Here is a 25,950-nt window from a genome sequence, read left to right as displayed (position 1 = left end):
GATGCTTAGGGAAAAACATGAATCCAGGTGGAAAGCTGGGACAAATGGCAAAAATACGGAACAAATTTTGACCTGAGAAGATCACCTGGAACACTAACTGCTAACATTACATGCCGAGAGCTGGAAAAAAACAAACTAGGAATTCCTCCAGCTTAAGTCCCTTCTCCATCCAGGGGGAAGCCCAGTCCTAGAGCAGTGCAATGTCTCACCCAGGTGCCCAGGGCTCCACCACCCAAAGAACCGAGCTGCCTCTGCCAGGAGCATTTCATCTTGGCCCTCCTTTACCCCAAGTACCAATCATACCACCTGACTTTTGAGTCACTGATAACCAGATCACCCAGAGGGACTTGTCTTGTCTGTGTACATCTCTTGGGTACTCAGGGCACCCCACAGAAAATCCACTTTTCCTAGGAGGTGCCTCTCGCCCATTCTTCATCCACTCACCTAAATCTACCCAGGAAAGCGGATCACCCAGCCAAGAGCCTGCTGGATAGCTTATTAACTCTGAGGCTGAAAGGGAGTCCTTTAGAACATGACGTGCCACCTCCTAATGGCCCTAAATTGCTGGTGGGACTCATTTTCTGATGAGGCTGCCTAGCAGGATTTAAATGAGGGCTTGCTCAATGAAAATGAACAGATAGTTGTACCATTTCCCTCTTAACACCATATCCCCAGGCTACTTTTTTTTCTCCTACAGACATTTAAAATCTACCCCAAATGAACACAATTACAAAATAACAGAATGCCAGAGGAAGAAAGAACCTCCCAAAATCATTAAGGCCAGTACTTTTCCAAAGTATGGTCTGTGGAGCAATAGTTAAAAAGAACATTAATGGGCTTTACTTAACAAAAGGGGAGGGGCAGGTGACAGCAGGTTAAACACAATTGCACTGGTTCGTTAACCTGTAAGCATTGTGAGAGATATTAACCTGAGCATTTCCTGAACTTAATTGACCAAGGAACCCTTATTTTCCTAAGAAATGGCCTAGGGGTTAAGGCTCCCAGGAAAATGTCTTGGGAACTATCATTCTAACCCAATCCTCATTTCTCAGATGAGGAAAATGAGGGGAAGTGAGGCTCCCAACTGTGGCCCAGAGCTCCTCACCAGCCACAAGAATCAGCCTGGGCTGGGTGTGTGTGGAGAGGCCCCGTCTTCTCACTCATTCAGCCAAGTGGGGCTGCCATGGCCACTCTGCAGTCACTGCCCCCCTGCTCCCTCCCTGCCCCAAACAAAAAGCCATATGTGATAAAGTCAAATGCCTGGGGACTGTTTGACAGACAACAGGTTTAGAGGTGGCAAGTGTCTGGCTTGTTCATCTGACCTATTTCCATGAAATTCTTAATTGCTAGGCATAGTATTGCAGCCAGATCCCCGGACATGTAAACGGTCTGCTAGCAGCAGTCATGACCACCCAAGCATGCCCTGAGGCTCCCTTCCCTCCCCGGCACCTCCCTGATGAACACAGTGGAGAAAGTGTCTGATCATCACCCTGGGACTGATTCCACCCACTGCGGTGGGGTGTGGCTTACCCCTCTATGACCCCCTTCTGGCTGTTGATTAAAGGTGCTAACTGAAAATGATTTAACATCATGCAATTACACTTAAGCTTAATTAAATGATGCTAAATCTATTAAAAATAGCCAGCATCAGAGGTAGCAGATTAGGTTTGCAGGCCCATGTGGCCAAATTCAAGCAGGAAATTGCCTCTGGTGTCCAAGTATTTGCACACTGTTGCATCTCCAAGGCAACTATGGTGATCGTGGGACACATTTTCCAGCTTTAATTAAAAAATGAAAACTAGTGAGCAGAAGGCACACTGCATATGGATAGACAGCATTTCCAGAAGGAGGCCCACCCTATGTCCCGAGGAATAAACCAAAATGCATCTGAGAGAGGGATTTTCACTAGCATCCACTTAGTGATGCATTTCTTGGGCACACACTGCATGCCAAGCACTGTACTAGGCACCAATGGGGGATATGAGGCACGAGTAGGGCAGCCCCAGTTCCAGCGCTGACAGTTTGCAGAGGAAGCGAGGCTGGCAGTGGTGTAGGGGAAAGAACACTGTCTGTGTCTGGACTTGGCTTTGCCATTAACTGTCATTATGACCTTAGAGGAGTTTCCTCTCTCTAGGCCTTAGTTTTTCCAAAGCTGTGAAGTGAGAAGATGCTCATAAGGTCCACTCTGGCTCTAACCAAGATGATGGTAAGAGTTAAGAACTGAATCATGGGAGCGCTCTGCTGAGGTAGGTAACATCACCCCCGCTCTGCAGATGGGGAAACAGACCTAGAAAGGTTAAGGAACTATCAGTAAGTGGCAGAACCAGGATTTGAGCCCTGACAGTCCTGACTCCCAGTTCTCACTCTCAATTAGTTCTCTACATAGCCTCTAACTGGAGAAAAATCTAAGACTAGCCTTGACCATGCACCTGTGCTCAAAAACCTCTGACTTGCTGTTATGTCTAAGGGAAAGAGCCTGCTGTGCCATGTGGTACCCAAACCTCTGTCTTTCAGGGTCCTGCCTCCCTTCTCCACCACCTGTGTCCTCTGTCCACTCTTCCCCAAGTGTGCCCTGACATTCCCACTTCTGTACGGTCTTTACACTAATGCTCAGTGGGTGCTAATATGGGTAAGGGCTGGAAAGTGAGCTCAACAGACAGGGTCCGAGCGTTTAGTGGGGGAAATAACGCCAATAAACACTTTCCTTCTCACCTGAAGGTCCCCTCAGAGGTTAGGTGGGGAAGATCAGCTATAGGATCAGAGAGACACTTCACTTATAAGCCCAAGCCCTGGCTTTTCAAAAAGGCCCTGGCCCCACCCACCCAACCCTGTAGGTGCCCAGGGACTCCTTGGCCCTGCTTCTCATTCCTCACCGGCAGCCCCCCCAATGTCCTCATATATGCTCATCCACTCTACTCTCTCTCGTGTCACCCCTGAGCCTAGAGAGCCTCAATTACCCATTTACTTATTAGATGTCTACCAAGTGCTGGGTCCTGGTGACACAATCATGAGCAGAACAGTCCCTGTCCTCACAGCCTTCAGAGTCTCATGAGGGAGAGAGACATGCAACAATAAATGTACAACTACAACCATGTGACATGCCGTGGAACAGAGGTACTGATGAGGGGACGTGACTGGGATGTATTCTGTAAGAGGAGGACTGAGGGAGGGGTGGGTTGGAGGCCAAGAGAATATTTGTCATCTTTCCGGCAACTTGCCAGGCTAAACTGGGAATTTTTCAATGCACATGTTCCTAATCTCACCTGTCCTTGACACTAGGCAGAGCATGGTTGCCCTAAGGAACCGTGGGACATTTACTGGGGTGTGCTGGGAAGGCACGGACTCTCTATGCCTTTCTCATGAGGGGAAAGACATCAGAGGCAATGCTTCATTGGCCCTAAATACTCAGCCTGGGGGACTGTTTGGTCTGCACTAGAGGCGCACACCCCACCCCACCAAGACACAGGGCCTCCTCTGGACATCTGAGTCTCTCTCATAGCATCGTCAAACTCTCCGCCTGCCACACACACACACACAGGCACATCCACACTGATGTCCAGGGGCACCCAATACTGCCCAGCTCCAACACTCCCCCCTTTCACACGGGGCCCAGGTGGGTGAGCCTCAATGCTCTCATGAGGCGCAGTCTCCATGCTAAGGATGGTGGCAGCCCTGAATGGCCCAGAGGACCTCCCAAACCCAAGACCATTTCTCTTTTAGGGAAAATGTATCGGGTGGGGGTGAGAGGTGGGGGATGAGCTCCGCCAGATGCCATACAGTTCAGGTCTTCCTTTCCCTAAAGGCAGGGCCAGTTTTAAGTTCTGATCATCCTAACCCTAGTGAGACAAAGAGCTGCTGTCTGTTCTTTTGCTCCAACATCTACTCCACCATCCGCCCACTTAGACATGTTTTTATTACCACATATCGGGTACTACTTCAGGTACCAGGAAAATAACAGTCATTGTGAGCATTTATCAAGCACTTTACAGTTTGCAATACATTCACATAAATGTTTCAATATTCTGCCTCATGCTGTCAAAATCTTGGCAAGTGTTGTCAGCAGTCTTATCTACCCAATCAGACTGTGAACTCCTTGGAGAGGATCACCAAATACAGTATCTAACACTCCTTCATAGGCTTCCCGTATGATCCTCAGTAGGGAGCTCAAAGACCCATGGGCTGATGATACTTGGTACAATTCCATGGACCTCAGGATACTTGGAAAATCAAACCATCAAAAATAATTTATTGCTCAGCCGGTATGGCTAAGTGGTTGAGCGTCAACCCATGAACCTGGAGGTCATGGTTCAATTCAACCCAGGGCACATGCCTGGGTTGCAGGCTTGATTTCCAGGAGGGGGCGTGCAGGAGGCAGCTGATCAATGCTTCTCATCATCGATGTTTCTATCTCTCCCTCTCCCTTCCTCTCTCTGAAAGCAATAAAAAATAAAAAACGTATTAAAAAAGTAATCATGATTTTAAAAAATAATAATTTATTGAGTCCTAACTGGGCAGCTCAGTTGGTTAGAGCGTTGTCTGATACGCCAAGGTTGCAGGTTCAATCCCTGGTCAGTGCACATACAAGAATCAACCAATGGTCTTGGCCGGTTTGGCTCAGTGGTTAGAGCACTGGCCTGAGGACTGAAGGGTCTAGGGTTCGATTCTGGTCAAGGGCATGTACCTCAGTTGCAGGCTTGATCCCAGGCCCCAGTCAGGGAGAGTGCCTCAGGAGGCAACCAATCAATGTGTCTCTCTCACAGCAATGTTTCTCTTTCTCCCTTTCTCAATTTCTCTCCCTCTCCCTCTCTCTTTCCTTCCACTCTCTCTGAAAAGCAATGGAAAAAATATCCTCGGGTGAGGATTTAAAAAAAAAAAGAATCAACCAATGAATGCATCAATAAGTGAAACAACTAATCCATCTCTCTCTCTTTCTCAAAAATTATTTAAAAAAATAATTTGAGTGGCCACTAAATTCCCTGCCCTCCGTGACAGAAATTTGATGGCAGCTGATATGAAAAGGATTTGTTCTTTTAAAAAACTATCAGCAAGGGAACAGAAACCATCACTGGTAAGAATAAATAACCTACAAGTGCCCTCTAAATGCAAAGACACATTTCAGTTGTATAAAACTGTGAGAACAGAATAAGTTGTGTACATTTTATCTCCGGGGCTAGTGTGCAACTTACTGATATACTACAGGAATCACCATCGCGCTCAGCCCGAATCTCCACATTTCCAAGGTGCAGGATAGAAGCAATTATCTTAAAAATGCTTATCTGATGGGACTCTCTCACTCCTGGGGGGGAAAAAAAAAGAACAAATGACACTCAATATCCACAGCAGGATAGAAAGGACATTTTACCCTTTTTTTAAGGGCTTTTTTTTTTTTTTTTAAATAAGGTTTGATTTTCCTTTCTGGGCCAGTGACTCCTAAAATGATCCCAACTCCTCACCAAGTAATTACTACTCACAGCAACAGCTCAGAGGGCAAAGGGGCTGCCCAGACTAAAAGGAAGTATCTTCACTCTGATTGTCCTGATCAAACCAGATGGGTCACAGCACCATTTTAATTTCTCCAGGAGCAAAGGAAAGGCAGCAATCTGCACACTCATTTTGGACTCAAATTTCAACCGAACACTTTATGGATGTTTTTATGAGTTTAATAAGATTGGTCATTTATCTACAGTCATTTTTCTCCCAACATAATATCCTGCAAACATCTGTGGCACACATCCAGAGTGCCAGTGGGGGAGCCTTCTCCTGGGAGGGCTGTGGCGGGCTGGGTGTCCAGGGAGCTGTTGCTCACCACGCCATATGCTCCTTCATAGCGACAGACATGCATACCTGCCCCGGAGCCTCTGTGGCAGCTAACACCTCTTGTGAAATTTATTTCCACAGCTAAGTTACCAAAGACATGGATAATCCCCTTATAATTTATATTTAACTTCCAGGCGTCATCATTTCTCTTTAAATTGCAAAATACTTCAGACATATAAAAAAAAAAGTTACAGAATAATATAATGAACACCAGTCAACCTACCACTCAGTTTAGGAAATACTACAATTGTTCCCCTATGTTCCTCCCCAGCTGTGGTTACTTAATTTTAAGGCAATAATTTATCAGGCTAAAAAAAAAGTCAGCGACACCTATATTAATAGGAGTAGAAGTGTGTCATGCTGGGATTAAAAACTTTATTCAGGTAACCCACAGAGTGGACCAACTCTCAAATCCTCATGTTTAGGAAAGGTCAACAAAGTGCCAAGCCTGAGGCATGGGAGCCCGAGAGCTGGGATGGGAGAAGAGAGTCACCAAGGACGACAGGGCTTCCCCATCAGCTGATGAAGGTGGACAAGCCAAGCGGGACACGGCCATGCTTTTCTCCTCCCCATGAAATCAACCCTCCCGGCCTTCCTCTCCATTCCCAAGCTCCTTACCAAGCAGTGTGAAGGCTTGTCGAGTCTTCTCAAAGTCCTGTGCATCATCCACGCCCTCGATGGACGTGTCTCCTCCCTGGGACGTGTAGAAAAAGTCCTCCGCGCACGCTGCGGAAGGGAGGGTGAGGCATCAGGCTCCCGAGGGCAGCTTCGTCTCGTGTACCCGGAGACGGGACTCGTGAGGAGCTCTGCTCCCTCAGTAAGCCACCCCAGACCCCACTGTATTCCCTGCCTATGTGCAACCCTTGCAGAAATTACCTTTATTGACAATGGCTAATGGGAGAGAAAAACTGAATAACAAAAGACAGAAAAGGATGCCGCACTGCCAGGAGGAGTTGCCTATCTGTGTAAAACTGTTCTGTGAAAATCATGTGAACATACGAGATGAGTAAGTCATGGGTAGTTCACTGTATAGTAGGATTCGCCACAGACCTGTTTTAAAAAGGATCTGACACACACAGGTGAGATGTACACCCACCCTGGAATCCCAGACTTCCATGATCTTCAATGACCTTATTCTGGCAACCCTGTTTGACAAACGAGGGGCGGTGATGTGCCCAAGGTGACATGGCTTTTTGGTTATTTGTCTTTTTTTACCAAGTTGGGGCAGCCTTGAGCTATTTAGGCACACGAACAAGGCTGAGACCCTCATATGCCTGTTCTCATCCCCCAGCTTTGTTCCTCTTCAGTCAGGCCCATGGGGACAGCCTGGGGACAGCTGGTGAGGAGGGGCCCAGGTTCTGTCCTAGGATTCAGAGCCAACCTTAGCAGAGGGAGAAAATGCAACGAGCCCTGGGTAGTATTCGCACTACGGGGCTTGAAAGTTAGCACTGAAGGCAACAAATGCACATGATCAAAATTACCCCCGAAAATCACTTACATTTTCTTTTTTTTCTTTTTTTAAATATATCTTTATTGATTTCAGGGAGAGGAAAGGAGAGGGAGAGAGAGAGATAGAAACATCAATGATGAGAGAGTCATTGATCGGCTGGAGCCCGCAACCCAGGCATGTGCCCTGACCGGGGATCGAACCCCGATCACCTGGATCCTAGGTGGACGCTCAACCGTTGAGCCACGCCCGGCCAGGCAATCACTTACATTTTCTACAAGCTACGTAGTACCCTTGTGTGGTACAACCCTGCCCAGTACTTGGTATCTCTAAGTGTATAATGTTCGATTGGTTTATCAGCATGCCTCTCGAGTCACCTTCACCTTAGCCCTGCCTTACCCTCTCACTCCCTTCCTTCTTTTTGTCTCAATTCTTAATTATGACTTAAAATGGGTTGGCTATAATTAAGTGATGGGAATCATCAAACCTCCAGATGCTCCGGTTGGGACACATTTCTTATGATGTCAAAAGTGGAAACATTTTTCAAAAGCGTAAAGCTGGGAAATTCTTTGCTCTGCAAACACTGTTCCACCCCTTGCCTCTCTCATCCTCTCCAACATTTTCTGTGGCAGGCAGCCTGGGTACAATTAACGCTATTTCACTAACAAGGTAACGAAGCTCAAAGAGGTCTAGCAGACATGCCCACAGGAGAGGCAGAGCTAAGACAAGGACCCACGACAGAGGGCTCTGAGCAGAGGCCCCTTCCTGCTCTCGGAGCCCCCAGGTGTACCCACCATCCGCTGCAGCCACAGCCCGCCCAGAGGATGGGCACCCGTTTACTTACTAAGTGCAAGCTCTTTAAATTCCGGGAGATTGGCAGCAGCGCAGAGCTGGTAGAAGATGTGGTAATTCCTCTCGTCATCTGCCTGAAGGAAGAACAAAGTTAAGCAGTCTTAGGGTGGTCACCCCCAAAACTGTCCCCTTACCCATCCTAATCCCAGGGTGCTCCAGATGACAGAGGTCAAGACTCTCCCTCCACACCTGTGCCCCCTTTAATCTCCACCTCCAGATCTTCCATTCACTAATACAGGCCTTCATCTAACCTGAGGATTTTCCTCTCTTACATGAAAACATGTATTTTGTTTTTCCTGCTGTGAAGAACATCATTGCTATTCCACAGAGGGCCCATCCGTCAACACACACTTATCAGACAGCCGTGCTGCAGGCTCATGTTGCACGGACTGTGGTTTCCCTGCTGCAGGCTCCCTGTCCCTCTGGGAGGCTTGGAACTAAGGAAAAGCTACGTTCTTGCCCATGATCAAGCCAGGCAGTCAGGAAAGGCCCATGATTGAGACAGGCCTTAGAGTGGACATTCGGGCCAGACCTGCTGGGGACTTCAGGAGGCCTGAGCAAAGGAAGCAAAAAAGAGGGAAAGCTCCAGGGATGTTCAGGGAAGAGTCTGGACAGAGCCATGACCAGCACCTGCAACCCACACCCAGTACAGCATGCCGCTGGCTTTGTTGCAGTGAAATAAAGGATGTGGGGCTGTCAAACCAAACCTGGGAGGTGAAGAAAAAGCCTAGGCAATACAAGGAAATTAAAAACAATAAAGCTGATTAGGAAATTCATTAAATCCATTGCTAAGAATCAGCATGGAGACAGGTGTCACTGAGAAACAAACAGCTGAGGCTGTTTTTGATGTCCCCTCTGAAGGCAGCCGAAATGTCTGGGCCAGGAAACCATTTTACCGGGGGTAAGAGTGCAGATGGCTCACACCAGGGCACATACCAACGTCTCAGTTCAGGGCAGTTGGGAAAAAGGGAGTGGAAGGTGAGCACAGAGAAATGAAGGGCTGAGTCTGGCGAGAAGCAAGAACTCCATTATTTTTTTTTAATGTAACTTTATTGATTTGAGAGAAAGGGAGAGGGAGAGAGAGACAGAAATATCATTGATGAGAGCAAGTCATCGATCGGCTGCCTCCTGCACACCCCCTACTGGGGATTGAGCCCACAGCCCAGGCACGTGCCCTGACTGGGAATCGAACAGTGATCTCCTGGATCGTAGGTCGATGCTCTACTGCTGAGTCACGCCGGCCGGATGGGAACTCCATTAATTTGAAAAGGAAACCAAGTAGGTTTTTTTCTCTTTTTTATAACCTACCATATAAGAAGGTTCCTGGGAAAGCTGGAACCCAGACACCTTATGCCCTTTCTCTGGTCATGACTCTGAAACCCACAAGAAGCAGGACTGCCTTATCCTCACTGTGTCTTCGGTGTCTAGCACAGGTTAGCACATAATAGGCACTCAATACATTTGTTGATTGAATCTGAAAACAACACTCACTGAAAAATAACAGTACTGGTAAAAGATTTCTCAGGAATGATGCCTAAAGCATTTGAATAAATACTTATTGATGGAAAACGAGAAAGAAGACCACAAGAACAAGCCAATTCCAGGCTCAAAAGATGAGTTGCTCTTTGGACACATGGAGTGGGGTAAGGGAGCAAGTATCAGTATCTATGGCAAAAATATACAAAAAAGCCCAAGTCACACCACTCACCTGAAAGACCACTCTGGACTTCTCCAGCAGGTAGGTCCTCATGTTGGCTCCAATGATGTGGTACCTCTTGTCGAAGCCTATCTGAATATACTTTCCAAAGCGGCTGCTGTTGTCATTGCGAGTGGTTTTGGCATTTCCGATGGCCTGTTCACAACAAACAAAAGATGTACAAAACCGGGAGGACTTTCTCAGTTTCAGGACTGTATGTTTATGGCAGCATCTCCATCTCTCCCTCTTCCTTCCTTGTGGAGCCTCTCTGCTTTTGGGGTGACAATGGGCCAAGCTAAAACAAAATAGAAATTCATTCTCCTGCCTCCTTTACTCCTAAGGATGGCCGACGACAATGATGAGTCGACTGGTGGGCTCTATAAGAGACTGACTAGCTGGAAGGTGTACTCCATTGTTCTTCCTCTCTTCCTTCCCCCCTGCCTGGAATGTGCACATGATAGTACAGCTGTAGCAGTCATCTTGAGACCATGAGGGAAAGGTCTAGAGACTCAGAGCTCGGAAACTTTCGTGAGAAAACATAAAACTTCCTGGGCTTAATCCACTTTGATGGGGTCTCCGTGACTAAGCAATCAAATGTCATTCCCAACTGATAAAGGGTACTTCCTAGGAAGAGATCAAAGGTTGACACCCATCCCACCACACCTCATTACTAGGACAAATCAGAAAGCCGTTGCCCTCTTGGTGCCATTTCTCATGCAGCTGCAGAGGCTCAGTTCAAAACACCCGACGGGAACTTAAAAAATGAGTGGGTGCAAGTTTACTTTCTATAAGACATCACACTGCTAATGGATTGGTAACAATTTAGTAATATTTTAATCCCTTTCACGTGGTTTACTTTCTAGGTGGTTAAAATGCTAGAAAAATAGCCACTCTAAGTTTTCAGTTGTCTAGGAAACTTGAGGCACAAAGGAGTTAAAAGAAAACCCCAAATCCCAACTCATCCTCCACCCCTCCTAGTCAAATCCAAGCCACAGAACTATCAGTACCTCCTGACTTCCCAAATCTGCATAAGGCTCAGCTAGCATCTGCTATTAACAAGGCAAACAGACGAGCTAAAAGCCAGCCACTACCTCTGAAAAGGTCACAAAGTTGACTTACGATAAATACTCATGAAAACGTCCTCTCCGTTAAGTCTTGACAAGGAAAACCATCACTATTCCTATTTTTGAGATGAGTCAGGTGAGGCCTCGAGTCATGCAACCATTCATTCACAGAAACCTAAGACTCGCTCACACTACTCAGCCCAGGCTGGCCTGCACTCTACACATCCTCTCACCCTCCAAGAACACCCGATGTGACGTCCCAAATGTGTCGCACATCTCCCCCCCGCTCTCTAGCCTAATGCTACAGCCTAAGCCTAAGTCACCACCATCTCTTTTCTGAACAAGTTCAAAGGCCTGTCTCCACAGGCCTCCCTTCTCCCATTCTTGTCTCCCAGTCAATTCTCACTTGACCACCAGAGTTTTCTTCTAAATGTAAAGCTGGTTATTTCATTCCCCGTGTAAAATGCTTTAGTGGCTTCCACTGCCCTCTGAAGGCTCTGACCCAGCCTTGCCTCTCATCACTCCTGCTTTCGGTCTCCATCCTCAGACAATCCTGAACTCCTTTTGCTTCCTCAAAAGCCCTGTGTTCTCTCTGTCCCCACCCCAATTTTACATGCAATGTTCCTTCTTCTGGGAGCAATCCCTTCTCATGGCTCCCTTTCCCTGGCTGGCTCCTTCTCTTTCGTCCAGTTTCAGCAGGAAGGCTCCTCCTGCCACCTGCTCCCCGGGTCCTCTGCACTTGCCCTCATTTTCTCCTACACCCTATTCTCCAGGAGCCATCACCCTCTCCCACTCCATGGGGGGGGGGGGGACTACACGTCTGCTTCAGCATGGGAACTCCAGCATCTATCCCAGTGCACAGCATGCAAGAGGCATTAAAAAACATTGGAGTCAATGGCAGGGTAAATGAAATTGGGTTTCAGTTGTCTTTCCTGTGAAATGAGTTTTGGAGTCCTTGCCCTCAAAGGTCATTTGCCACTTTAAGACCCTAAAATCTTCTGTTCGGGCTATAATATATACTTTTTCTTTTTAGGTGTAAAGTGTATAAAGCTTCCTATGCATCATAGATGCAGTGTTTACTTCGCAGGGAAGCAGTGGAAAGTGTAACCTGGTTACAATGAGTTGTCCTAAAGGGCATCTTTGAGCACGAACATGCCCAAGATCAGGGCAAGGCCACAGTCCGGCCAAGCTGACTGGCTCTCAAGGAAACGGCTAATCAAAGGAGTTAATGTCATTAGCTTCCTCCAATCAAGGGAGACTGGGACTCATCTCAGCACCCCCCAACCTCATCATCCCATCAGAGGCCTCCATGTATCCACATCTCTTCCACACAGAGATTTGATCCTTTGAGGCACCACCACAAGCCACCACCATGCTTTAGTAAGCCAATTCTGTTTGGAAAATGGCAAGGAGGGCTGTATTCCCTAAAATGCTGGTAAAAGTGAGTTTTCTCCAAGCCTCCACCATGAGCCAGGTCCTGGGCTGAGCTCCTTCTAGTCTCCTTTAATCCTGACGAGAACCCTAGGAGAGAGGCGCTATTAATTTTCAACATACTTTTGGAAAAACAGACTCAGAAAGGTTAAGTAGCACATGCATGTGGCTGGGAAGTGGCGACGCCAAGACATAAACTCAGATGTACATGAGTCCAAAGTCTGTGTTCATTCCACTCGTCTCACAGACCTTCCCCAACTCTCCACACCACTCACTAGATAGGAGCTGCCACACACGTAGGTAACTTCCCACATCTCAAATAGCCAGTTCAAACTGAAGGATGAAGGCAAAGAGACAGTAATCCTCACTTCTCCCTTTTTAGGAAAAAGAGGGGAAAACAGGCTCTCAGAGGATAGGAGGGGACCAACTCATGACTCTGGCAATTACTAAGTAAGAAATCAAACATCTACCCTATTTTCCAGTGTAAACTCTAGCAAGGTAACTTAGGTGATGAGACGTTTCTCCTCCTAGACTCATTTCTGCTAATAAGCACTGGAGGAAAGAGAGAACTCCCAATTAACTAACAGGCTTAGGCATAATCAATGAGACCTGACATCACAAAAGGACAGCTGGATATTCTGTCTCTCTCGATGGGAGCATATAACACTGCCAACAAAGGATTCTTGTTTTTCTTTTTTAAATATCAAACCTGAATCTAATCCAGCCTCTAAATGTTACCACCCTTTTGCAAGACATACAGGGGACAAAGGAACACGTTAACAATATCATGAGGATGCAATCAGCAAAGGCCAGTTTGTGGAAAATTCTAGAGGACAATCTAGTTTCAATCAATGTCTCAATTCCAAAATTTTAAAAAATTCAAGTTTTGGAATTTGTCAAGTGGTGACAAGAGCCTTGACCATGCCTGAGATCACTCTCTCTGGCAGCTTAGGGAAAGCTTTCCCCAACACCTGAAGATCGCTGCTGAAAGATACGGCCCCTTTGCCTCACTTGAGAGGTTGCCTTAAGAAGTGATAGGATAGATGGACAAGTACTTCCAAAGTATAAAATGGTATCCACAAAGGGAAGGGGTTGTGTTATTACTACCAAACCCATAAACTCCACCCTGGGTACGAAGAACTTCCAATTTCTGTCTGAGTGAAGACCTTGCACGTAGTTCTTTAGCTTTTAAACCCTTGTTAGATTTTTCTGGTTACTGACGTAGGAAACATTTTGAAGCATGCAGGAAGCAAGTCCAATTGTTACGGTTGATAAAAACCCAAGCTTTGACATTCTTGAGTCCATAGTTCAACAAAAGAGGCAGATATGATGCAAGTAGTTAAAATCTTGAAAATGATATCCACAGGAAATTTACAGAAGAAACTCAGATGACTGATAAACATCAAAAAAAAAAAAAAAAAAGATACACAACGCTTGGCAGTCATCAGAGGCTAAATGATAGGTTAAAATGACAATCCAGAGTGGCAGTAACCAAGAACTTTGATACTGTGAAATGATGCTGAGGCTGTAAGGAAAAAGAAACTCTCGTACACTGCTGGTTCAAAGGTAAACTGGAACAATTTACCTGAAGAATAATGGGGCATGTCTAGTAAAACTGAACATACATAGACCTAACAACTCATCACCTCTACTTCTAGGTATTACCTAGAGAAACTCAGATACTTGTACAAGTAAGTATGTACAACACTGTTCAATGCAAATTGTATTTGACAATTAAAAAAAAGATGATCTAAATGTCTATCAATAGGGGGGAGAGATAAATAAAATAAATGTTCTATATCCATACAACGGAACCATAAAGCCGTCCAACTAAGTAAACTAGGCGTGATTCATGGATAAATAAAAAAGTGTTGAGTGGGAAGCAGGTTCCAAGATGTTTGCTAGAATGTGACGCCATTTATGGATGATATAAGAGAACAAACATCTTTGTGGGTTATGCATGCACAAATATGTAGTAAAATAAAAATGGACCGAAACAAGTAATTTCAATGTAATTAAGATTATATAATAACCAGGTACATACCACGGAGTGTGGAAACAGAAAGAAGGAGCAATTAGCCATGTCCAGCAAAATGAAAATGGCCTTAAGTGTAAAATGAAGTGGATCGTAAAGGGTGACAGACTGTTACCAGTAGGGAAGGAGAAGGGATTCTATTTCTGAACATAGCATGGGCAAAGGGGCAGGGGCACGTGAGAGAATGGACAAGCGTGGAGGAGCCGGAGTCTGTTGAAACATGAGAGAAACCAAGAGGAGATGGGATCAGTAGGGTATGTTGGGGGCAGATTCTTATATAGGTTAGTAGTTGTAGGCTTTCTTGTTTCTTTATCTTAAAAAAACCAAAAAACTCAAGTCCTGAAAATTACATAGTAACTGATCTTAGTTTCTACCCATTTTCCCAACTGAAACCCTAGCCTCCTTTCTTTCTTCCAGGATGGGGGGGTCTCTGTGGCTCCCACAGTTGTATCTCAGCAGACTCCAGTCCCCTCAAGAAGCCACGGGACCCTTTGGCCTGAACTTGGGTTCTGTCCCTGCTCTAACAGTCTCTTTGTTGTTGTTGTTGTTGTTAATCCTCACCTGAGCATATTTTTCCATAGATTTTTAGAGAGAGTGGAAGGGAAAGAGGGAGGGAGGGAGGGAGGGAGACAGAGACCTTGATGTGAGAGAGACACGTCGATTGGCTGCCTCCCACATGCAGCCTGACCAGGGCCAGGTATCGAACCTGCAACCCAGGCACATGCCCTTGACCAAAATCAAATCCACTACCCTTGGGTGCTCAGGCTGATGCTCTAACCAGTGAGAAAAACTGCCAGGGCTAACAGTCTCTTGATTACCAATGTCCTTTTAATCAGTGCCGACTTGTGAACAAGTCACTCCCGGATGCTGACAAGCTTTTACACAGAATGGGGTCAGAGAGCTCTGGCACTGACAATAAATCAGCCCAATCCATCCTCAAGTCACTTTTAATTCGAACAACTGCCACTTAGTGCAGCCCACTGGGAATTCCGCCTCCTCAGACCGCCCTCATCTCCTGGTCTTCCCAGGAGGCGTCTGCAGTTGCTGGGCTGTGGAAATAATGAGATGATATGACCATAACTGACTGCTTCATGGGGAGGAGCCCTCCTTCCCCAGCACAGGGGTAGAGCAATCAGTAGTCGGCTGTCCTCTGATTAAGACAGGCCGGGCTTGGCCATGACCCTCTGGGGAGCCACAAAGCCAACTGGGCTTCCTGCACACAAGGACCCAGCTAAACTCTAGACTTGTGAAAAGTTGGGTTTTGCAAGTACAAAAGGCTCTCTTTCTCTGCTTGGAAACACTCTAACAGCACCCAGAGTTCTTCCCGGCTACTAGTCTTCCTGCCCATGTTCATATCCAAGATTTCTCCCTAATATAACACTTAATAACAGCTCAAGAGACAGTCTCTAGGATGACAAAATTCTACATGTGACAGAATGAACCCTCGGGACTTACATAGTTTCCCAAGTACCTACTGTACAAGGTGGAACTTTAATGTTTGAGCCCAAACTATTGTAGCATTTATTTACATGACATCATATGAGATTAGGCTGGTTCATGTACACACTCTTCTTCCTCCTTTAGACCTTAGCAACTGGACCACATCTTGTGTATTTGGGGTGTGCATGTTGCTCTCACATTTCCCCCATCCCAAAACACCCTGCCTCCCCAGCAGTGCACCAGCCTGCTCAGGCTGTAATGGATAGTGAAAACATGAGATAATTTCAGACCACTGAAGCAAGATCAAACAGATACTTCCATGCCAACAGTCACAGCAACATTATCCACAGTAGCCAAAAAAAAGTGGAAACCACCCAAGTGTCCATAAGCAGAGGAGTGAACAAACAAAATATGGTATATCCACACAATAAAATATTACCCAGCCATAAAAAGCATATATTCTACAACATGAGTCAACTTTGAAAGCATGCTAAGTGAAATAAGCCAGGCCCCAAAGGAGAAATATTCTCTGATTCCACTTACATGGGGCTCCTAGAAGAAGCACATTCATAGAGAAGGAAGGTAGAATGGTGGTTGTCCAGGGTGGAAGGAAGGCAGAGTGGGGAGTGTGTGCTCAATGGATACCAAGTTTCTGTTTGGGATCATGAAAAAGTCCTGGAAATGGACAATGGTGATGGTTCACAACCCTGTGAATGTAGTTACTGCCATTCAACTGTATACTTAAAATGGTAAATTTTATATATGTTTTATCACAATAAAACAATAATTTTTTTAAAAAAAATCATTCACCCTGAGTCTTGCACATGTTTAATAACGATCTGCCTTCATTAAATTCTCATCTTGACTGATAATTCACTTTGTTCAGCCACCAGAGATCAAACAGGCTTCTTCCCTTCTCTGTTTTGTGCGGAGTAACCACTTACTCTATTTCCAAAAGAGGAGGCACTCTGTGTCTTTGAACTCTTGCTGCCTAAAGATGAACTGAATTTTGAAACACTAGGCAAAGGAGAAGCTGAAAGCCTGGTTTCACTCCCACTGGAGCTAAAACATGATGCTAATGGTGTTGTCTTAGCTGCCTCAGCTTAGGTACAGTAAATGGTCCAGCAGAGGCCCAGGCCATGTCTATGATCACTTTCGGAATTGGGGCCATGGCCAGGTCCCCACCTCAGAGCTTAGAATATATGCTGAACGCAAATGGGCTACCAACTAAATGCCTGATAATAGGGAGTTAAACAAATATGGTAAAACCAAATAGTAACATGTTTGCAGCCAGTAAGACATTTCATAAAAAGCTTAATGATATGGGGACAAGGCTTATACTACAATATTCAGTGAAAAAGCTGGAAGGAAACACAGCAGAATGTTGAATGAATATTAGCAACCTGCAGGACTGGGGGGGATTATTTTCCTTCATGCTGGCCTATTTTCCAGTGAGCCTTTCCTACCTTTTCAATAGGCCAGTGGTTCTGAAAGTGTGGTACCCAGACCAGCAGCATCAGCATCACCCAGGAACTTGTGAGAAATGCAGATTCTTGAGCCCCTCCCCAGATCTTCTGAATCAAAAATTCTGGGTGTGGGGCCCAGTAATCTGCTTTAACAAGCCCTTCAGGCGATTCTGGTGCATGGGCAAGTATAAGGACCATTGTAATAGAATAAAAAGTTTTCTTTTTGTTTTTATCTGTTTGCAAAACTGCCTTCAATTGTATTAAGTAACAATTAAGATTTCCCAATTCATATAAGAACAGATATAGAAAGCAGCTGTGGTCACATTCTTACTGAATCCGTTGTGTCTTATTACTCAGTAGACAATGAAGTTCTCCAGACAATACTACTCTGTTGGCAGGAGATTTTGCCTGGATAATCTATGAGCTCTTATGAACTAAGATTCAGAATTTACTCCTGCATGTAGTAAAGGAAGGAGAGAGAGGATACCTGGGAAGGTCCAGGCAGGTGTTTGCTCCCTCAGCTCCAAAATAATCTGAAAGAGCAAGCCCCTTAGTGACTTGTGAACTAATCAATGGGGCTCAAGGCACTGCAGAGAAATATGATGTTATCTTGGCAGCTTTTGGCCTCAACAGATTTCCTTCTTACAAAAACAAAGGGCTGGCAGAGGGTGGGCTCCTACCGGACTGTAACCCAGACATTCACGAAGAGCCTCAGAGTCAAAGGCAGGAAATCAAAGCTGGCCCAGGAACCGTGTGGCCATTTAGTGCTTCTCCATCAGGATTAAGTTTTTATAGAGCAAAAGGAAAAAAGAGAAATAGAGTTCTGACCCTAAATCATGATTAGTTATATAGAGCAAGGTCCAAGTTTTAGGAAATCTCTGGCCCTGCCCTGGCACCGAGTGCTTGGAGCCCACCTGGCCCAGGTGGTGATGGAGAGGGTGTGAAGATATAGACAGGATGTGTCCTGGCCAGTTCATTGCATCACAGGTGACTGCTTCCTGAGGATCCTCAATAGATTCTGTTATTGCATAGCTTTTGGCTTTACCTTCCCCCCAAAGGATAAAATGTCTAGATATTTTTAGGGGGGAAAAAGGCATCTTCTAGCCAGGCTTCCCCACCCCCATGAGAACTATTCTCCTGGTTCAGTGGCCTCTAAGCATTGAATGGTTTTGGTGGACCACTGATTTGCTGACCTACGATGGCAGCAGACGGGGTGGTAGATGGGGAAGGACTGTCTCTACAGCATTCAGGAGAGTCAAGTGACAAGGAAAACATGAAGAGGACATTCTACTCAATACTGGGTATCTGAAGGATGCTACCAGGTTAGATTATTCCCAAATCTGTGGCCCCAGGGGCATCTTTGTAATTTTTTCCTCAACAGCGGACAATGGGCTCTCGGTCAAAGACGTGACTGTGACCACGTGAGGCGCTTCCAAGGAAGGGACTCCAACCAGGAAGGGCAAGGGCTTTACCTCCATGATGGGACTGGACGCCAGGACCTTCTCTTCGATGTTGGTGTCACTGGCCGAGCCACCAACTGTGGCGAAATAGCGCATGGCATATTTGGCTGACACGGTCTTGCCGGCTCCAGACTCCCCGCTGACTATGATGGACTGGTTCTTCTCGTCTCTGGAAGAGAAAAAGCTCTGGTCAGTCGCTGGCCATGGAAAGGCTCTGCTGCCTGCCAGGGAGTCTGTTGACAAGGACCTGAGCCTGACCAGGAGCATCTCTCTTTCCTTCAGGATACATGTAACAGACAGGGTAAAAGTGTTCCTCCCTCCCTCACAAGCTTGCACGAGATCTGAAAAATGGGAGAAAGAAAGGAGTTCTGAAAAGGGCTTACAAATGGCACACACCCTCCTTCCTGACCCCCAGGAAGGAGATGCAGCCGGCTGGTCACTCTGACAAGTTCTCTCTGGATGCAACACCCCTTAGAGCATTATTATGTACATAAATCTCCTGGGAATTACAGATATAAATTCTCACCCTTGTTTCTATAACATGTCCACCTTGTGCCACTGTGTAAGTTAGAATTTTTTCAAGAACTTTTCTTCTCTTGTATTTGAGCCCCATGTGCCAGCAGACGGTTTGGACCATTTCTGTTCATACACATGAATCACAAAGGGCAGCCATTAACCATCAGTCTGGTCTTGCTTCAAGTTTCCCAGACATGAGATAAAACAGCTATCAGTTGCAATAAGAGGGATTTCAGTCTGACTAAATGGGAGGTAGAAAGAAGATACTCTATACCAGATAAAAATGCATCTATATTTATCCTTTTAAAACAGAGTAAGAAGACAGATGAGTAATGGAAAGAGCAGCCTATGAGGTCTTCAAGGAAAGTGGATGTTCAAGCAGGTTGAGAACAAATGTTTGGGCTGCGGGTTTGGGAGATGAATTGCTTGTAAGGGCTATACTCGGCCATCTACCTCCAGTTCACATATGCACTGCTAGGAGGCAGGGCACTTTGTTTTCAATCTCCAGTGCTTGGCACAAAATATATACTCAATTTATATAGCTGGACTAGAAGCAACTTAGGGATCAACCAACTCCCCCTTTTCCAGATGAGGAACCTAAGAAGTGTGAAGGGAGGCTGAGAACGCAGGTCTCCTGGCATATGCCCGATACTCTTAAAGCAGCCCTGGAGGCTCCCTGGGCAGAGCAGGTTGTAGAAGAATGAACAGAGAGGCCACCACGGCTGCCTGCCTCACCTTGCTAACTGCCAACACAGGTAAGGTGTAGTTTATCTGCACAGGGGAATGAATGTTGGTTCCCGCTTCTGAGCTGGGCCAATAGCCAAGAAGCTGGGAAAGGGGAGCGATGACTTTAATGTTAACTAGAGATGAAGAAAAAGACAGAAAGGAACTGAGCTGGGGCTGGGAGCACCAGGTCGACGCAGGTGTGCCAGCTGGGCTGAAGAAATCTTAACCTTCAGCTACCCTTCAAGGTCATCAGAGAGCTGTGTGCTCTGCACTCACACAAACCATCAACTGGGGAGGGAACTGCATGAATAGAGGTGAGTGGTAGGCACTGTTGAACAGATGAAAATGGGAAGAAAAAAAAAGTAGATCTTTCAAATTGGCTATACAACCACTTGAAAATGTATATAGAACCTGAGACCTAGTATTTGGAGAATCAGAAGGAGCTTTCTTAGAGCTCCTGCAGTTCAAGGACATTGCTGTTGTCATCAGTGTCTATTTCTTCTCTCGTTTCTGTGAAATCTTTGCATTGAAAGGTGGCCTCTAAAGAAGCCCATGGAAGCTTGTATTTCCCATTCTCATTTGTTATTTTAATTCTATATGACATCCACTGGACCCTGGGGACCATGACAAGTGCCATCTCTCCTCTCAATACCTGCATAATCAATTCCTTAGAGAACTGAGCAGAAGCACAACCATCCCAGGCAACCAGGGGTCTACAAGCTCAGCGTGAGACCTCTGAAACAGACTCGTGTTTGACTTTAAGACTCCCTATATCTGCAATAAGGAGAACTGGACCTCAGAAGTCACACCCCAAAATTTGGTGTTTTGCTTAAAGTCTGTATGTTTAGCCTAACATAAATGGATGAGCACAGCTTGTGTCTGAGCCTGAGTCCTCAGCAGAGAGACACATGGAAGGGAGGGGTATATATTGTCCAAAAAACTGAAGAAGAATCCTTGGGAACAACATGTGATGCCAGGAGAGAATGAATCAGATGAGGGTGGGGTGGGGGAGCGAATGCTGCCAGAGCCCAGTGGCAAGAGCACACACAGGAAACTGGGCTTTGATGAGACCCAGGTAACATATTACATTTGGCACTAATTAGAAGGCATAGACTGATGACACCTGTCACTTTTTCACTTGCAGTGTCAAGAGGGAAAGTGCCCCGTGCATCCCTGGGGAATGACTGGGAGGTCATGCGCTGGCTCAGGAAAAGAGAGTGACTCACACGACAGGCAGAGAAGTGAGAGGAGCAAGCAGGCGATTCTGGGGTAAGTGGCCAAAAAAGTGTCAGGAACTCAAAAGCAGGATTAGGGCAGAAAAAGAAAAAAAACTGGCAGAATGAAGAGGCAAATTCTGTTGTGCTAACGAAAACGCATATACATGGCCAAGATATTACCACGGCTTATAAATATCCTCAAGTTTTACAAACCTTTACATTCGAGGCTTTGGGCATGAGGGAGCCGAGCGACGGCCATTAGTACTAACTGCTGCCTAATTTGATGAACATTAATGCTGACGTGCAGGCTGAAGTTAGGTAAATTCACCTCTTCTTAGACCAACAAGTACCTTTTAACAACTTCTATAACTTAGACCAATTTAAAATATTTTTAAAAACTGATATTTTTACTTAGTTCCATTGTATTTCTGCACCTACTACCCACTCCCATTCCTGGTCCATCACGCGGCCAGGTGCATGTGAGGTACAGACACACTATTTCCTAACAGCCCATAAAGTGGCCTTAAGAGATGATGAGCCATAGCACTGTGACCTTGGTCTGCATACATCAGCTTTGCTTTCCACTCCATTAGAAAACTGGACACCAGAATATGGGCATTAAAAACAAACTTGAACTGGAACCTCAGTTGCACGGCTGATTAGCTATCTTGACTTTGGACAAAGTCATCAACTTATCTGACCTTCAGGTTATCTCAGCCCAGTCTCTTATGACTTTGATCCCCAACTATGCTCATATTCTTTTCTTTAAAAAATATTTTTTTTATTGATTTTTAGAGAGAGAGGAAGGGAGAGGGGGAGAGAGAGAAACATCAATGTGAGAGCAGAACAATCGACTGACTGTCTCTTGCACTCCCCCTACCAGGGATCAAACCCAAAACCCAGGCATGTGCCCTGACTGGGAACAGAATCAGCAATAAAACCAGCAACCTTTTGGTGCGCGAGAGGACACCCAACCAACTGAACCACACTGGCCAGGGCGATGCTCATATTCCTTTAAGTGGTCAAGTTGACTTAGGTACCCAGGTCTCTCATTTATCTTAACAGTCCTCCCAGATTAAATGTCTGAAGCACAGCTCAAAAAATGTTAAGTACTCACTGCTTATTAAATCAAGTCCCAACTCCATAGTCGAGCATTTGAAACACTCTACAATGCATACCCCTAACACTAAAGCCCTTAACAGGTGGGGCCAAACTGTGGTGCTGTGAAAAGAACATTGGTCTTTTAATCTAAGGATTGGTCCATATTGCATCCCCATCTTTGACACCTGAGAGTCAGGATCTAATTGCGCTAGACAGCCTACTCCTGGCAAAAATCTCCCAGCACACCACAGTAGCATTTTAAGCTCCCTCAGCAAAGTCAACCAACCTCCCCTCCCCGTTCCGGGTGGGAGGCCTGGGGAGAGGAGTGGAGCAGACGGCTGTCAAGGCACCTGAGGTCACCCCACCCAAGGAGAGCCATGCTCATCAGCCAGACACGTGCTGCTGGGACTTTTGTTTTGAGAAACCTCACTGAAGTGTTATCTTGTTTGGGTTTCCTGCAGAGAATAATCTGTCACCGCAGGCTCCCAATCGGCGACACGTATACAGAAACCTCAGGGAGACACCACTCCCTAAGACTAAGGGGAGCCTGGGAAGAGCTTCAGAACAACCATCTTGGCTGTGACTTGGGCGAGGCCAGGAGCTCCACTCTCAGACACCTGTGGCACCTCTGTCCTACCACCTGGCACCTGCATTCTAACAGCTACAGTCCATCCACACACTAGTCACCGAACTAAGAGCTCAGGGAGAGCAGGTACTCGGTTTAGCCTTGAATCCCCCGGGCTCCTGGCACCAAAGTTTCTCCACCCCTTCCCATCACCCCCATCCACACCTTCTCCATGTAAGTAGCACCAGCTCCATTCACCAACTCCAGCCAGAAACCTAGGAGGCGCTGTGGATTCCTCCCCTTCCTCAAGCCCACGTCAGCACGTCCTATTGAATTCATCTCCTGATACAGTCCGCTCTCTTCTCTGTATCCTCTCAGCCCCGGCCACCGTCATCTCTGACACACATTACAACAGCAGCTTCCTGCCCTGACTCTCACCCTCCTGTAACACAACCTCCCTCTGTGACCTTCTGTTTGTGAATATTGGATCACACCTCTCCCCTGCCTCACCCCTTCCAACGGCACCCTCTGCCCTCTAACACCATGCTCCGCTGTGTTCAAGGCCCTGTGGGAGCCAGCATCTCTCTTTCCAGCTTTATCCCGTGTCACGATGCTCAAGCCACATAGGGCTTTGTTCTTTTTATTTTTAATTTTACTTATTTATTTTAGAGAGAGGGGAAGGAAGAAAGAGAGAGAGAGATTTGTTGTTCCGCGTATGTATGCATCCACTGGTTGATTCTTGTATGTGCCCTGACCAGGGATTGAACCTGCAACCTTGGTGTATCGGGACAACGCTCTAACCAACTGAGCTACCCGGCCAGGGCCAGGGCTTCATTCTTTATTCCTTCCTACTTTATGGTGCCTGAAGTTAGCGCAACTCAAACTGGTCTTCTTTGATCTCACAACTCTTTAATTCCTGGTACTCAATCATCTTCTGCCCTAGGGCAGGCTAATGGATCACTACTTTTCAATGTAATTAATCACCTATTTACATCATGCTCGAATGGTGTACAAAATTCTTAGCCATGTATCCCTTGCTTAGGATTCGTAAGTCCTCCCAATTTAAAGAAGCCAAAACGGCAGTTTGGAAAGGCCAGGTGATACGCTCAGTGTGCTCGGCTGGGGCGACACCGAGCCCACGCTCGAACACAGGCTTCCATCTCTGGGCTGTGCTGTGACAGTTCTTATGCTTACACCCTTTCCTATACAATAAAGCATCCCTTAATGAACTCCCCTAACAAATCTAGCCTCGGTATAAGATATGAATCGGGTGTCCTCAGCACTGGCTGGCTACCCCTCACCCCCTCACCTCCTCAGCTGAAACGTCGCTTCAGAAGCCCTCTCCTGACCACTCTACTTTCCTAGCATTCACTATGCAACTAACTAATGCTTTACTTGTCTACTTACTAGTATGCCTTACACCCTTGTTTCCCCCACTAGAACCCATGATGGTCCATCTCAGACGCAGGGGCTTGGATGGGCAGGCCAGCGCCTGGAGTGTGTCAAGAGGACAGCCCATTACAGGCTGAACCCAGAGTCTGGTGCCCCCTAAACGTGTGCGATTTACTGTCCACAAACCAAACTTGGTGGTCTCTGTCCCATGCCAGTCTCTGGCACTCACCCATGAGAAGGGGCCTGAGTGCAGGGTTCCCACGCCTCAGACAGGCACAATCTATTTCCCTAAATTGGGCATTCCTGAGAGAGGACAGAGAGGGGGAACCATTTACACTAAAGCCCCTGAAACAGACCGCAGTCTCCAAGCAAGAAGGAGGGGAAGTCTGGCTAAGACACAGTAGGAAGGATGCCCTGTCTCTGAACACACCAGTAAGTCCCTCCATTGTTTCCTCCGAGAGTGAGAAATCATCCAAAAATTTGGGTGTGTCAGTGGAATACATTCTGTTCACTAATGGGATCATCAATCTACTGCTTCTTGCCTGTCTATGTCTGTCTAGTCTCTAATTATATTTTCAACACCATCATCACAACACAGATCACCTACTATGGTTGTGTGTGTGTTTTTAACTATGCTAGAGAATGGGGGATACAAAGGATTTTTAAATTAAGAATTTGTTCAACCAAAATATTTGTGTCAGTACCATGGACAGAGTTAATAATTGGGAGACAGGTTAGGCAAATATCATTAAAATGAATCTTAGATGCAATGCTAAAGAAATACTATAGTGGTTTGACACTGTCTTTAAAAAGTCGAATAAGAAAAAAGATACAAAGACAGAATTATGTTAATAAAAAATGATATCAAAACCCTATTAGAGTGGGGGAAGTTAGGTCAAGTCAGATGGAGGGCAGATAAGATTGGGGGAACAAAACTGGGTTCTGTAGGGGGAAAGTGTAAGGCAGGGGGACAGAGATAGGTTAGGGTGGAGGTTGAGTTAGGTGAGAGGGATGCACAAAATTATGGTGAGGCACATTGGGGAAACAGAACCACACAATCACAATGAATCTAAAGTTAAAACCTTCCTCCCAAGGTGGGGAGGGGGGGCACCAGAGAACATTTCTGCTGTGAGAAGGGCCTGGGCCAGAAAGCTCCAAGCAAGAGATTCTATGAATCCTGTCAACAAGAAAGCCAGGCCTCAAGGTAGGAAGGAGGGGATACATCCTGGGCACCTGGAGGGAGGGCGCCTGGGTGACGGGTCCTGCAGGTCCAGGGTTCCAGGTGTGAGAGAGGTGAACAGGCATCCCTGAGTCCCTTTGCTATCAGACACTGATGTCCCACATCCCCTTACCCCCTACCCCCTCCACTGGGAAGCGTTATGTGCTTAGGCACAGCCCAGAACTCAAACCATCAAGAAGGCTGTCACAGTCATTGGAAACAACTTAATTGAAACTTAGTGTTCAGAGTTCTAAGGATCTACTCGGAAAAAAGAAATTGAAGCTCTGACAGAGTAGGAGCTAAGTACTTAACGCATTTAATATCCAAGTATCATTTTCCCACTTCAGTTTCATGGGGGTCCTTGGAGTGCTGAGTTCTATTTATAACCACTGAGGTGTAGCGTGATACAAGTAGTGCACAATGGATCCAGCCCTTCCATTTACCTGCGTTCCCGAGAGGCTGCTCCTCTCAGATGCGGGATAGCATCATGGGAAGAACCTCAGGGG

General features: G+C 46.2%; 1 protein-coding gene across 3 annotated transcripts in view; it reads right to left on the bottom strand.

Moving 5' to 3' along the window:
- Positions 1 to 25,950, bottom strand: part of MYO5B (myosin VB) — a 286,130-nt gene that overhangs the window by 107,410 nt on the left and 152,770 nt on the right. For all 3 annotated transcript variants that reach the window (XM_081149483.1, XM_081149482.1, XM_081149484.1), the window contains exons 5-9: positions 18,721 to 18,877; positions 9,825 to 9,968; positions 8,109 to 8,190; positions 6,436 to 6,543; positions 5,187 to 5,296 (exon numbers count right to left, since the gene is read on the bottom strand). In XM_081149483.1, the coding sequence (XP_081005609.1) occupies positions 5,187 to 5,296; positions 6,436 to 6,543; positions 8,109 to 8,190; positions 9,825 to 9,968; positions 18,721 to 18,877 (601 nt within the window). The remainder of the gene's footprint in view (positions 1 to 5,186; positions 5,297 to 6,435; positions 6,544 to 8,108; positions 8,191 to 9,824; positions 9,969 to 18,720; positions 18,878 to 25,950) is intronic.

Source organism: Miniopterus schreibersii (genome assembly GCF_964146895.1).
Source record: "Miniopterus schreibersii genome assembly, chromosome: 10".
In the NCBI taxonomy this organism is placed as follows: domain Eukaryota; kingdom Metazoa; phylum Chordata; class Mammalia; order Chiroptera; family Miniopteridae; genus Miniopterus; species Miniopterus schreibersii.
This window is presented reverse-complemented; position numbering and strand designations above follow the sequence as displayed.